The 15,360-nt window shown below is 38.3% G+C and overlaps 1 protein-coding gene across 1 annotated transcript in view; it reads left to right on the forward strand.

Annotated features, from left to right (window-relative positions):
• Positions 1-14,507, forward strand: part of LOC126457934 (ATP-dependent zinc metalloprotease YME1L-like) — a 108,497-nt gene extending 93,990 nt beyond the window's left edge. The window contains exons 11-14 of the mRNA XM_050094644.1: positions 4,922-5,073; positions 5,367-5,513; positions 12,197-12,358; positions 13,634-14,507. Of these exons, the coding sequence (XP_049950601.1) occupies positions 4,922-5,073; positions 5,367-5,513; positions 12,197-12,358; positions 13,634-13,789 (617 nt within the window). The 3' untranslated portion in view covers positions 13,790-14,507. The remainder of the gene's footprint in view (positions 1-4,921; positions 5,074-5,366; positions 5,514-12,196; positions 12,359-13,633) is intronic.
• Positions 14,508-15,360: the final 853 nt, after the last annotated feature.

Below are 15,360 nucleotides of genomic sequence, written 5' to 3' on the forward strand. Positions count from 1 at the left end.
CCTCTGATGAGCGTGACATGACAACTGTTTAAATTAGATTCGTTTGAGCAGTTGTGGGCAGGCTCATGTGCATGCGCAGTTGAGTCGCATGTGAGTAGTACCTTCTCCCGCTTCTGGTTACGGATGTGTGGCTGGGCGCCACTACTTAATATTGCTCCTGTTCGGAAATATCTTAGATCCTGGGCTGATGCACAGAGCAGTCCGAGTTGTGGTGGGGAGGTGGGTCGTCTCCACGTAACCTGTGTTTACGTTCAGTGATTTTGTTGTTTCCTCTTCGTTTATTGCTATCATGTTAAATGATAACAAAACGGATTTTTGTGGCCGGGAGCTATCGAATGAATAAAAATACGTTCGCATAGTTACAGCAGGCTAAAACATGTTGATAGTTTCAGATTTTATTCCCACCTTTGACAGTCAAGCATTAATCGCCTTACAGAACAATGAAGTTATTTTTGCTGGTTTGCTAAAGAGATTTGGCTTTTATTAATCCTTTCTACTGAGGCAGTCAATTTATTTGAAACAAAGTGTTTAATTTCACACTATTGGCTAGTTTTAACTGTTTGCTGTATTTTAGTGCACATATGGCATTATGCCATAATTAATAACCAAACATTAGTACTAGTACTTCAAGAAAATTTGCATATGGATGTGCATTTTAAGCTGAATTATGCATTTTAGTATGGTTTGCCAAATCTCGACGCTCATGAAGTATCCTTTGATGTCTTGTTTCTTTTATGACTTAATGTAAGATCTTTTAATGTTTTACACGTACAAACATATGGGCTTCCTGCGTCATCGTAGCTGTGCAAGCGCGGTGACGCCACTTATCTGGCGCTTTCTTGCAACTGCTGAAACGAACCTATTTCTAACAGGTCGTGGGAAAATATTGCGAATGGTGGTTTGAAAAGTGTTACATTCAAAGCAGATTTCCTTTTATGCAAGATGAACTACGTGCGAGAATGTACGATGAATTTCTTAAATCACAAAGCGTTTGACTCTCATTTAAAATCAACTCTTTGAGGACGACCATTTAGAAGAATTTTGAGCCCAGAAGATGAGACATTTGCATCATTATTAAAAATTTTACTGGCACATTTGTGTGATGTATCTTAAAGTGTGACATGCGCAAAAAAGATCAACATTATATGTGGAAGCTTAGCTTCTCTTCCAACTTATTAATCTTCAAGACCAATATTATATGTGAATGCTATATATATTAATTTAAGCCATTAACTTATTTGTGCATTCGCGCTACTTAAGAGTGATTGGCTGACTACATCATGTGTCCTATTGCTATCATCAACCGGCGAGATCACGTGAATGTGCTATGACGCTTACAAAAGCGCATCGCAATCTCGATTTCAATGCTTCCGAAAGTGACATGCGTTGTTTGGTGGAATTCAGATTTATACCTTCGTAATACGAAAATATGCAGCTTACATGTTGCTGCATATCAAAGGTCTTTCAAAACGTGTTTTTTTCCCCCTGAGTTTCGTTTTCTATAGTGCCGGGAAATTCTATGTCGGTATAAAAAACCATAAACATTCAAAGGATTGATGACTTTTACAGTGCCGAGGAAGAGTATACTGTCACTTAACACGGAAAAAGTGTATTTTCACCTGGGAGAAAATGTATTTTTAACCGGGAAATCCGGGAAAAATCCAGGAATTTTTTTCCTTGTCCACGTATACACCCTGAACTATAATCCTACGAAAGCTAATTGTTTGGAAGTGGGGTACAACACAGTGACCACAGCAGGAACTCATTAAAGAACATGAATAATTAGAATTTCTATGTTAAATAGTATTATAACTCCTACTTGGCCAAGGACTGATCCATTACCTGCAATTTCTAATTGCTTTTAGTGTCGGGTGCAGTCTCATCGGTGGGGAGTGGAATAACTTGTTCACAGCTGGTTGTAATAACAAGATACAATGCAGCAAATGATTTTTATTACACAGAAACAATAATCAGCTTCCTAATAAGATATTTAGACTTTAAGGTTAGACTTGCAAAACACACATGATGGCACGCAATCAACACATCACCAAACCAGTCACTTCTCAACATAATTAAATAGCTGGAATATAAAAAAATTCCTTGTCCATGATTAATAAAGGATATTAATAACTTCAGTAGTAAAGAAATACATGTTTGAACATATATAATCGTAATATTATACCAAATTACAAAGAGCAAGGAAAATGGCTTCCTTACGTGAAGACTGGCGAAACACAAAAGGGTAACAGAGACTTCACTCCTTAAGTTGTTGGTAAACATCTGAAACATGAAATTACTGATGTGATGCTAACAATACATATTACAATCTGATCTCTGGCATAGTGAAACATATTAATTTATTACAATGTGCCAGTATTACTAACCATGGGTTTCAGAGGAAGTCCTTCCTTGTGTGTCTTAGGAAGCCCTATAGTTGTGGTGCTCCTGCTGCTCTTGTCTTGATGCCCTTAATGATTTTTCATAAAAAGCTTGACTTACTGGAATAGAAAAGCTTCAAGAAAAGGAGAACAGATGGCTCCCTGGATCACAGTGTATATAGAAAATCTATGCACACTGATCTCTATCTCTGCATCTCAAGCCATCATCATCATCTGTCACAAAGAAATTTGGTGCTAAAGACTCTGGTCCATAGAGCTCAAACACTTTCAGATAAGGATAGCATCACCAAAAAAACATCTATGAATAATGATTTTGAAGTAATAGGCTTAACATCAGAAGAGGCACCAATGTTAGCACGGAATAGGGGATCATGGAGGAATTTTATAAAGGGGACTATGCTCCAGACTGAACGCTGAAAGGCATAATCAGTCTTAAATGATGATGATGATGATGAAGATGATAATGTTCTGTAGTAATTGGTACTCACATCATCAAACTGAACAGGCATTGCATTCAAAATCAAGAACACCCTAGAAAGAGGTGGAGATTACGAGATTAAAACTGAGAAAGGGACTACAATAATTGCTTAACAGCTTTATGATGGCCCACTATCTGGAAAGATCGCTAGACTTCTATGGAGACATGGCATCCAGTGTATTTTGCTCCCTTCAGCTGAGAGCAAAAGTATTCTTTGTAATGTTAAAAATGAACTAGGTCTCCAAAAATTTTGTGCACCTGGTGCACATGTGGTATTTGTTAACATGGGGCAAACTATTAGAACACCGAGCGAGGTGGTGCAGTGGTTAGACACTGGACTCGCATTCGGGAGGACGACAGTTCAATCCCTCGTCCGGCCATCCTGATTTAGGTTTTCCGTGATTTCCCTAAATCATTCCAGGCAAATGCCGGGATGGTTCCTCTGAAAGGGCACGGCCGACTTCCTTCCCCATCCTTCCCTAATCCGATGAGACCGATGACCACGCTGTCTGGTCTCCTTCCCCAAAAACAACCAACCAACTATTAGAACAGTTAAGCAAAGGTACAAGGAACATCAGTGACCCAGCCAACTAAATCAACCAAGCGAATTAGCTGTCGCAAAGCACTACTTCGAATATAATCAAGAATTGATATATGATGACACAAGTATCTTGATGTGATCACATATTTTCGGGAACAGCGTAATTAAGGAGTCTGTCGAAATAAATATGTCAGAAAACCTAATAAAGAGAGATGGATGTTTCAATTTAAATAACTTTTGGGGTTTGGCATTCAATTTCTTAACATCTCACCAGCCATCAAATCTTGCACCACATGAAGAAGACCACTGTTTCAGTCATAGAAATATTGTGCTTGAAATGGAAACAACAACCCAGCAGAACATCTGGAAGCACTCCATTAAAGAAGTTTTCTTCTCGGTATGATATAGCATGATACTTTACATATACTAATGTGAAGGAGTAACTTTTTCTCAAATTTTGCACAAATTTGATGAAGACACAGGTCAGTATTACTGAAGGGTAAGAGGATATCAAATGAGGAATAAGATCAGTCATACTACAAGAAGAATTGACATACATTCTGTATAAAATTCGGTAAAAAATAGCAAAATATTAAGAGTTGGCTGGAAAGACTTCTGCCTGTAGTTTGTGAGCCAATGGATTATTTTTCTAATTGTGTATCTCATATCATGTCAGTACCTGCAGGTGAACAGTTTTAGATCGCTCACAAGAAGGTAACTAAATGTAAACATAACACTAGTAAATAGTAGAAATTCTAAATTTGCTTGCCACTGACATGTTACGCCCCTTTATAACAAAAAGCACAAAAAATTAAAAATATCCACATGATTTCATCAGATTTGTGATTTCTTGATAAAAAAAAAAAAAAAAAAAAAAAAAAAAAAAAGGAAGAGGGTGGATGGAGAGGGTAAGAACTTATGAATTTTTAAAATGATCAAATGAAAAGTTGCCTATTGCTCTGATGCTAAGGACAAATTAGATTAGGACAAGAAGGAATCTTATGATCTGTATCATTTTCTGTGCTACTGACTGTTAACTTTTTATGAATTTCCACAGTTGAATGTATCTAGGAATCAACAAGAACATTCCGATTGTAAATGGATTGACTTCATTTTCTGTTTTACTGTTTAACTGCTGTGTCAGTATGTGGAGTTATGGATTATTACAGAAGTTATGTCATTGTTGAGGTTCTTTTTTAATTTCTTCTAGTTTGTTGAAACTAACCTAGACCTTGTTCCAGGGACCAAAAATTTTGTTTCATGTGCACCATTTAAACATCTTGCCAATTTTTTTCACGCATGGCATACAGTGAGCAAAGTTTAATAACTTAAAGTGTTAGAATTAGTGTCTTTTTCAAAGAGCTCAAGTGCAAAGATAATTTTCCCATATTTAACATGTGGACTTCAAGTGTATAGACAGTTTGCTACAAAGAGTATGTAAGTGTAATGATGAGACATTTTCAAGCAATCTGAATTCATGTCGTCATTTTCATTTCATACTAGGTCCTGAAAGAAAATCAAGAATACCTGATGAGGAAGCAAATACAATAACAGCTTACCATGAAGGTGGTCATGCAATTGTGGCTTATTACACTAAAGATTCGCATCCACTACATAAAGTAACTATTATACCTCGTGGTCCATCTCTTGGCCATGTAAGTTGAATAAAGTTAACAATTCAAGAAATAAGATATTAATACTTTTCTTATAACATGATAGAGTCAACTTTAACACTATTATTGTTTAAGAATTTTTCCATAAAGGTTCAAGAAAGTTAAAAAAAAAGAAAGGGGGACAAGACCACTTGCCCTTTGTTTGTCACAAACATAGTAATATATATCAGCATGTTAAGTTTTTACTTAGACAATTTATGTAAACAAGCATTCGTTTGCGCCCGTGTGTGGCGTCACTCAGATACTATTTTATATGTATTAAATATTTTGTTTAGACAGCATATATACCAGAAAAAGAGCGTTACCATGTTACAAAGTCGCAGCTCATGGCTATGTTGGATACGATGATGGGTGGTCGGGCAGCTGAAGAACTCATCTTCGGTCCTGATAAAATAACTTCAGGAGCCTCAAGTGATTTAAAGGTATTGATAATTTTATTAAATATGTAGCTCCAAAATAACAAATAACAGCAAACCATTAACTGTTAGATAAACTTTTTTTTCTGTTTGGCTATTGAAGATTATGGTTAGTTATTGTTGCAGAAATGCGGCACAGTTATAAAAATAATGTGGCTCTGAGGGAGGTAAGATACATTACATATCAGCAATTTGAAGACGTGTGTGTGTGTGTGTCACAAACATGACAAACATGTTGATTGGATGGAAGTTGTGATGATGTAGTGTCAGACATGCAAACATGTTGATTGAGTGGAAGTTGTGACGATGTAATGTAGACTATAGATTATTTTATGGCTCACTAATGTTAAACAGTTATGAGATAGGTTCAAATATTGATGCTTGAGTCATTTCAGATATATTTTCGAACTGATTTTTTCCTTTTGGTTATTAATTTTGGCATATTCTTTTGTGTTGCTGATTGTCATTCATAAGACATTTGCAGATCATCTGACTTTTTTCAAACATCTTACAGGAATTCAGCCAGGTAATATTTACAGCAACCGCCAATATTTTGGTTGGAGTACACCCCGCCATTTTCAAGGCAATTGAAAATTGTATATGCCAGGAGAAACTCGGGCCTCAGTTCATCTGTCATTTACCAGTTACCTATACGACCCATTCTTATATTAGATAGAAACAGGAATAATTATAGTATTATGAGGAGGACATATTGCTACTTACCATATAGAGAAGATGCCTTGTTGCAGACAGGCTCTACAAATAGACTGCCAAACACATGAGCTTTTTGCCAAAATGCTTTCTTCTAAAGTACATAACACATGCACATGCACACAAGCACAACTTGTACACCTGTGGCCACTGTCTCTATCCACTGGCGCCTGGCTGCCAGTTGCCAGAGACATGTGTTGTGCTTGTGTGTTTACTTTAGAAGGCCTTTTGGCCAAAAGCTTACATATTTGACAATCTTTTTGTTGTGCCTATCTGTGACTCTGCATCTCCTCTATATGATGAGTAGCAGTATATCCTTTTCGTATTACTGTAATTATCCCATCCTCTATTTTCCACTGTTTGATTTTGACTAACAGAAAGAGGAATGAAATGTACCTCTAATGTAACAATAAGCTTAGTTTCTACCAACAGAAAAAGGAATTAAATTTGTCTCTAGAGTAAAAACAAATTTAGTTTATTTACAGGTTCTGAAATTATGAATACAATTTAGAAATTATAAATCCTCGAAATTCTAATTAACATCCATGCATCCGTGAGGCTACTTTATGTAAATCACACGCACATGACAAAATCTTTAGTACATCACCAAAGTAGTATTTATTGAAACCAAGTGTGACTCAGGGTTGGAGCAAAGCTACATCCTGTTTGTTTATGAAGCACAGGACAATTTTAGACTTGATAAGAGTGCAACAAACTGTTCACATATAATTATGGTTTTAAAATCAATTTTTGAAATTTTTAAATGAGCGTCAAGATATCAACATAACATATACTAATGCGGTCAGACAGAGAGACACTATTGATTGTTCACTCATTAGTCCTGATCATTTTGTCAAAATGAATTTAATGTGTAAAAACAAAGATGAGGTGACTTACCGAACAAAAGCGCTGGCAGGTCGATAGACACACAAACAAACACAAACATACACACAAAATTCAAGCTTTCGCAACAAACTGTTGCCTCATCAGGAAAGAGGGAAGGAGAGGGGAAGACGAAAAGAAGTGGGTTTTAAGGGAGAGGGTAAGGAGTCATTCCAATCCCGGGAGCGGAAAGACTTACCTTAGGGGGAAAAAAGGACAGGTATACACTCGCACACACGCACATATCCATCCACACATACAGACACAAGCAGACATATTTAAAGACAAAGAGTTTGGGCAGAGATGTCGGTCGAGGCAGAAGTGTAGAGGCAAAGAAGTTGTTGAAAGACAGGTGAGGTATGAGTGGCGGCAACTTGAAATTAGCGGAGATTGAGGCCTGGCGGATGACAAGAAGAGAGGATATACTGAAGGGCAAGTTCCCATCTCCGGAGTTCGGATAGGTTGGTGTTGGTGGGAAGTATCCAGAACGTATCTCTGCCTACGTAGATCAACACCTTCAACCCATTACATGCAGTCTCCCATCCTTCATCAAGGACACCAACCACTTCCTTGAACGCCTGGAATCCTTACCCAATCTGTTACCCCCGGAAACCATCCTTGTAACCATTGATGCCACGTCCTTATACACAAATATTCCGCACGTCCAGGGCCTCGCTGCGATGGAGCATTTCCTTTCACGCCGATCACCTGCCACCCTACCTAAAACCTCTTTCCTCATCACCTTAGCCAGCTTCATCCTGACCCACAACTTCTTCACTTTTGAGGGCCAGACATACCAACAATTAAAGGGAACAGCCATGGGCACCAGGATGGCCCCCTCGTACGCCAACCTATTCATGGGTCGCTTAGAGGAAGCCTTCTTGGTTACCCAAGTCTGCCAACCCAAAGTTTGGTACAGATTTATTGATGACATCTTCATGATCTGGACTCACAGTGAAGAAGAACTCCAGAATTTCCTCTCCAACCTCAACTCCTTTGGTTCCATCAGTTTCACCTGGTCCTACTCCAAATCCCATGCCACTTTCCTTGACGTTGACCTCCACCTGTCCAATGGCCAACTTCACACGTCCGTCCACATCAAACCCACCAACAAGCAACAGTACCTCCATTATGACAGCTGCCACCCATTCCACATCAAACGGTCCCTTCCCTACAGCCTAGGTCTTCGTGGCAAACGAGTCTGCTCCAGTCCGGAATCCCTGAATCATTACACCAACAACCTGAAATCAGCTTTCGCATCCCGCAACTACCCTCCCGACCTGGTACAGAAGCAAATAACCAGAGCCACTTCCTCGTCCCCTCAAACCCAGAATCCCCCACAGAAGAACCACAAAAGTGCCCCACTTGTGACAGGATACTTTCCGGGACTGGACCAGACTCTGAATGTGGCTCTCCAGCAGGGATACGACTTCCTCAAATCCTGCCCTGAAATGAGATCCATCCTTTATGAAATCCTCCCCACTCCACCAAGAGTGTCTTTCCGCCGTCCACCTAACCTTCGTAACCTGTTAGTTCATCCCTATGAAATCCCCAAACCACCTTCCCTACCCTCTGGCTCCTATCCTTGTAACCGCCCCCGATGCAAAACCTGTCCCATGCACCCTCCCACCACCACCTACTCCAGTCCTGTAACCCGGAAGGTGTACACGATCAGAGGCAGAGCCACGTGTGAAAGCACCCACGTGATTTACCAACTGACCTGCCTACACTGTGATGCATTCTATGTGGGAATGACCAGCAACAAACTGTCCATTCGCATGAATGGACACAGGCAGACAGTGTTTGTTGGTAATGAGGATCACCCTGTGGCTAAACATGCCTTGGTGCACAGCCAGCACATCTTGGCACAGTGTTACACCGTCCGGGTTATCTGGATACTTCCCACCAACACCAACCTATCCGAACTCCGGAGATGGGAACTTGCCCTTCAGTATATCCTCTCTTCTCGTCATCCGCCAGGCCTCAATCTCCGCTAATTTCAAGTTGCCGCCACTCATACCTCACCTGTCTTTCAACAACTTCTTTGCCTCTACACTTCTGCCTCAACTGACATCTCTGCCCAAACTCTTTGTCTTTAAATATGTCTGCTTGTGTCTGTATGTGTGGATGGATATGTGCGTGTGTGCGAGTGTATACCTGTCCTTTTTTCCCCCTAAGGTAAGTCTTTCCGCTCCCGAGATTGGAATGACTCCTTACCCTCACCGAGCGAGGTGGCGCAGTGGTTAGCACACTGGACTCGCATTCGGAAGGACGACGGTTCAATCCCGCGTCCGGCCATCCTGATTTAGGTTTTCCGTGATTTCCCTATATCACTTCAGGCAAATGCCGGGATGGTTCCTTTGAAAGGGCACGGCCGATTTCCTTCCCCATCCTTCCCTAACCCGAGCTTGTGCTCCGTCTCTAATGACCTCGTTGTCGATGGGACGTTAAACACTAATCTCCTCCTCCTCCTCCTTACCCTCTCCCTTAAAACCCACTTCCTTTCGTCTTCCCCTCTCCTTCCCTCTTTCCTGATGAGGCAACAGTTTGTTGCGAAAGCTTGAATTTTGTGTGTATGTTTGTGTTTGTTTGTGTGTCTATCGACCTGCCAGCGCTTTTGTTCGGTAAGTCACCTCATCTTTGTTTTTATATATAATTTTTCCCACGTGGAATGTTTCCTTCCATTATATTGAATTTAATGTGTTTTGTCTTCAATTCTGTGCACTTCTGAGGGCTGTGGGTGAGATGAGCCTCAAGCAGAGGTTAAAATCTGTCATCTGTGGAGATTCCCTCAGCAATCTGCAGTACATCCAGCACCTGTACATAGTAGAGAAAGCAATATAGAACATCCTTCTTCAGTTTTGAAGATGGGGGAAATAGAGGTGTCACTCTGCTATGTTCTTGACATGGTGAATTCATGAGAACGAGGTAGCCAGTACTGCATCCAAGAAGGCTTGTACCATGACGAGTGTGGTCCAGTGTGCTGCATGCTATAATGACATTGTTGAGGAACTCTGTAATGTGTTTGTGGGAGGAAGAGTGAGTGGGAATGATAGACAACACATGATTGATAAAAGTGACTGTAAGACAATGGAACGCTACCTTCTGGCTGTTAGGTGTGGTGAAGTCCACTTAGCGTATGTATCTTTAAATAAATCACAGTCCCCTGATGCTTAGTATCATCCTCACGTATAAACTACTACCGGTGTATGATGATTATGATTTGCAGATTATAGTTCGTCGTTATTTAACTGGGTGTATTTTACATCATGGAAAATAGGTGGAGACCAATTAATTAGTAGACATGCCTACAATTTTAAGTAGGAATGAGATTAATGTTGTACATGTTTCGAAATTTTGTGCATTGTCTGATATTCTACCTTTCTGTGTAGGTGTGTGTGTGTGTGTGTGTGTGTGTGTGTGTGTGTGTGAGAGAGAGAGAGAGAGAGAGAGAGAGAGAGAGAGAGAGAGATCAGCTACAATTACCCAATTACCAGACTTTTGTGCTTTTTCTAGTCCCGTATTTTAATAATACATTTGAACAATCACATTATCTTAACAGTTTTAAGTATTAAATCATGGAGAGGGACTGTGTGTGCGAATCTGAGGAAGGAGATGTGACTTTATGTACTTGGCTTTTGGTATGCCAACATGTTATATACTTGTATTTTAACCACTTTCATCTCATAAAGGATTTGTAAGGCCACTGATAAACGTCATGTTCAACAAGCTAAACAAACCAGAATTACATATTCTGCCTGCTGCTTCAACTTAATGCAGATACAGTACTCATCTTTGGTTAGAACCTTGTAGTCAACCTTGAAGTAATTGTAAAAAATATTTTGTGATAACATAATTTTTGCATTATTTTCATACATTATGGAATACAATAAAAAGATGCCCTAAAGCCAGAAAAAAAAAATCCTATACCAGGCATGGAAATCACAATTGGGCTTGCCTCTATTTACTGTGTAAGGCCAGCTACTAATCAACCACTCATTGGTTACAGGAATTTTGTATTCAGTTTTTTTCTGTTTGTCTTACAAGCTTCAGTTATTTCTATCGACAATGTGGGTGTCCACTTTTAAGAATTTCTCTGTACAGTTTTCCCAGTATGTTTAATGAATTCAGAAAATGTTCCATGGGCTAATTGGTCTCTGACTGAGTGTTGTTGTCGTAAGACTAGTAATCAGAACTTACACGAGTCACCATTGTTTTACTCAGCAACAACTAATGGTTTGAAGTGCTGCTGTGTTGGCCAAATGTAGTGGATAATCATTCTGTGTTTGGTCAACCTGATGTAGGTTTTCATCAAAAACTCACTTTTTAATCTAATATGACGTAGTAAGAAGACTGTGAGAATTATCAGAACACCAGCAAAAGGAACTTCAGTCCTTAATTTAAATACTTGTTTAGTTCGAAAAATGAGATTTGAATTTTTTTTTTTTTAAATTGCCATGGTCTCTGCCATGACTAACCCTACAGCCAAAAGTTCATTGAAATAGTGTAGAGCATATTCAGAATAATAGCACTGAAAAGATGCAGACTCGTTGCTTTGATGTTGATTACAAGACCATTTGAATGAACTGCGGAAAATTAGTCAGTTCCTCAACCTAATTAGTTATTCTATAGTCAGATCTTGATTATTCTTATGTTAGCTTTTGAGGAAACTGCTTGTAAACTCTTGTATGGATATGGTTGTGATGTTATCCTCGCGAGCTTCTCTCTCTCTCTCTCTCTCTCTCTCTCTCTCTCTCTCTCTTTTTTAAAAAAAAAGAGGAGAGAGGCACCACATAACTCAGATTAGCTGTCAACCTCCAGAGGACAGCATTAATTGAAATGTGATCAGTTACACAATAATTCTCAATAAATCCCTTTATTTCCCTCATTCTGTGCCCCAAACTTGGTTTTGAGGTTGGCACACTGAATCTGATTTTCCTTAATTTATCTGTTAGAAGAAAACTCACATTTTATGTATGTTTTATTATCATATATTCATTTGTTTGTTCTCTGCACTGTGTTTATATTTGATGACTGAATTTTTGATAATGGTTTCAGCTAAACAATGTAAACTGCATGCTTTTGTTTGTTTACAGCAAGCAACTTCTATTGCAACGCACATGGTTAAAGAATGGGGAATGTCTGAAAAAGTTGGCCTCCGGACATATGATAACAGCAACAAATCATTAGTTGTTGTTAATGAGCTTAGCCCAGGCACAGCAGAATTGATTGACAGTGAAATTAAAAGGCTAATGATGGTAAGGATCGTGTTTGGTTTTGTGTGTAACACTTTCATATGTGAACAGGGATTATGTGGACAAATAGTAAATAGTGATGTGTAATTATAAATTGGTTTTTATTCTCTTGTCTCTCTCTTAGCTAAGCCACTGTGCACTAAGTAAAGGCATTCTAAGGAACTTAATTACCTTCAAAGTATAAGGGAAATATACAAGGTGTATTAAAAAAAAATCATCTGATTTAAAGAAATCGCAACTATGATGTTATTTGAGGTACGTGCGTGAGCAGGGCTTGAATATTCAAACTTAAGTATAGCTGTCACTGGAGCTCCGGAGAGGAGATTCTTGCATCTCATTGATTGTTTGTGGCAGTGCCCTTCTGCTCCAGTGGCAGCTGTAGGAAATGTGGCAGCGTAACTAACAGGGTGCGTATTAAAACTGCGGCCGACTGGATAATGGCTGATACAGCACTTCGTAAAGAATTGAGGTGTGCAAGTCAGCCTTTGAGTGATTTTCATTTTACTACTAAATACATTAAAACTACTTGAGAAATCCACCATTAAAGTAGAAAAGCATCAGCATTCCTCTTCATGACACCTAAAGACTCCCATCATGCATTTGTGCATGGGATAACAGGTACAGCTTACAAATTTGCCATTTAACTTCCCTCTTATGTGTCTTAAAAGCCCAATCTCAAACAAAGTGTACTCCCATTACCCCACTCTTTTGTTTCTTCTAAATTATTTAAAACTACACAATATTTAAAGCAAAGTATGAATTGTAGAATATTTTAATTAGTGAAATATAGTGTGTGTTTGTAATTGGTTTCAGCAGCTTCCTAAAAAGCCTGTATATGATGAGATTCGCTCTGACAACAGTAAAGCCTCATTTACACCAGTTTAAATTAAAGTAAAAACAAGCAAAGTAGCTTTCAAAGACAATTTACCAGTTTTTATTGCTGTGTGCTTTTAGCTGTGAACAAATGCTTCAAATGGAGGGAAAGAGAGAACATCAAGAATGTGTACATGAATTTAGACTTTCCCAGTGGATACAGTTGATGAATGCTCTCAGATTACCACCTGGGTGGCAGTATTAAAAAACCACTACATTTGGACGAGTGACATACTGATCGTCTTTTGTCGAAGTGTTAGATTTTGTAGATGTTGTCCTTCTTACATATGTGGTTTATTTGTCAAGTTTGTGTAATATTTAATGTACTTGATGTTCATCACAGACAAGCCTATTTCATTACTGGAAATTGTTCAATATTATTAATATATATGTATTTTTCAACAGGAATCTTATGAACGTGCTAAGAGCATTCTCAAAGCTCATCACAAAGAGCACAAATTGCTGGCTGAAGCTTTGCTAAAATATGAGACACTTGATGCTGAAGATATTAAAGCAATAATGAAGGGCAAAGATACTTCAGATAGGAGTCAGCCTGTATGACAGAGGAATGGTTTATAGGCAGTGTCAAACTTTTCAATAAATTTCCGTTCATAAAACAAAGAAACCACACTGTAAATTGAAATAAATAGTTTTCAGCTGTGAAGAGGATGTGATATCGGACCTTATTTTATGCAGTTTGTTTTTCCATGTACAGACCACAGCAACAGACATTTTGTTTAATGTAATTTCTACCATTAATTTATTGTACCCAACGTTCGTAATCCTGCAGTTGTGATTTACTTTGTTAAAGATGAGTCTTCCATACATACATCTTTGTTTTTCCTTATAATCCGGCCAACTGTCAGGAATTACAATTTCGTATAATTTAAGGAAAGAAATGGTGTATTTTTGGAACACATTGAATTTTGAACTGCAGTTTTTCTAAGAGGTTTAATGAAATATGCTCACTTTACAACCTGTGTATCACTTGTCATATTTGTGTGTTGTACCTGTAGTTTTAATTCCATCCTGCCTACATATTTTAATGATGACACATTGATTGGGTTGGAAGTTACTTGTACTGCCATTATTTGCCTGCATCCTGTTTGATCTCATATGTGACACTTTGATGCACGTCTTGAACAAAATCAATTTGCAATATCTCATTGTGATTGCCACAGTTTGCATTTTATATAAAAAAAATAGGAATATGCACTTTTATTTCAGTGTGATTTGTTAGTTGTGTACACCTGAAATAAATATGTGTATTTCATTTGAATTTGTTACTGTATTATTTTTTTCAGTTCATTGTTACTTGATTTTATAATTCTCCTGTAACGATGTCGTCTATGGTAAGACGACATCTTTTGTTTCTGAGATGATTGGGCCTACTAACATAAATAGGTGCAATATCTTGTCACATTTCCAATCGCAGCATGACATCAACTACACTTCCATCGTATAACAGACTGTATTAGTTTATAGTAAACAGATGATTCTCATTGGGGGGAAAAATTATGTAAATCTTACTTTTTTTTTCAATTTGTGTGTGTGTGTATTTAATTTGTTTAACCTCTTGCAGACATTGATTACTGTATATCGTTGCTACATATGTGAGCAGTTGGTGTCTCAATCTTTGTACGTACCAGCATGTTCTGTACTGCACTGTTGTTAGCTTTGGAAATGCCTTTTTTATCTAGTGGTAACATAATGCCAATGCCTCTAAGTAGATGAGACTTCTGACACACTTAGAGCTGCACTGATAAGTGATAAATATTACCCAAAGAATTCTGTAAAAATTTCATTTTATTGTGTGACACCTAATGTAAATCAAATGAAAGTGTTACAGCATGGATTTAAATAAGCATGAAACTTGCTTGAGAGCACCACTAAATCAGCTATTGAATGTTTGTTGCACTTTGACCACAGCTATTAACTGTACATGATAGATGTACGATGTTTATTATTGAACAAGTGGTGGTGTAAAGCTGTATTCTCCACAGAGTTTATTGCTGTCAACTTGGCTGTTGGACATAGTGAAAAAAAACTTTTGACTAGCAGAAATGTAAATACACCTTAATTCATGAAAAATTGGAACTAATTGTCACTGGAGAAGTTCAAAAATATATTGT

Source organism: Schistocerca serialis, chromosome 2 (genome assembly GCF_023864345.2).
Source record: "Schistocerca serialis cubense isolate TAMUIC-IGC-003099 chromosome 2, iqSchSeri2.2, whole genome shotgun sequence".
In the NCBI taxonomy this organism is placed as follows: Eukaryota; Metazoa; Arthropoda; class Insecta; order Orthoptera; family Acrididae; genus Schistocerca; species Schistocerca serialis.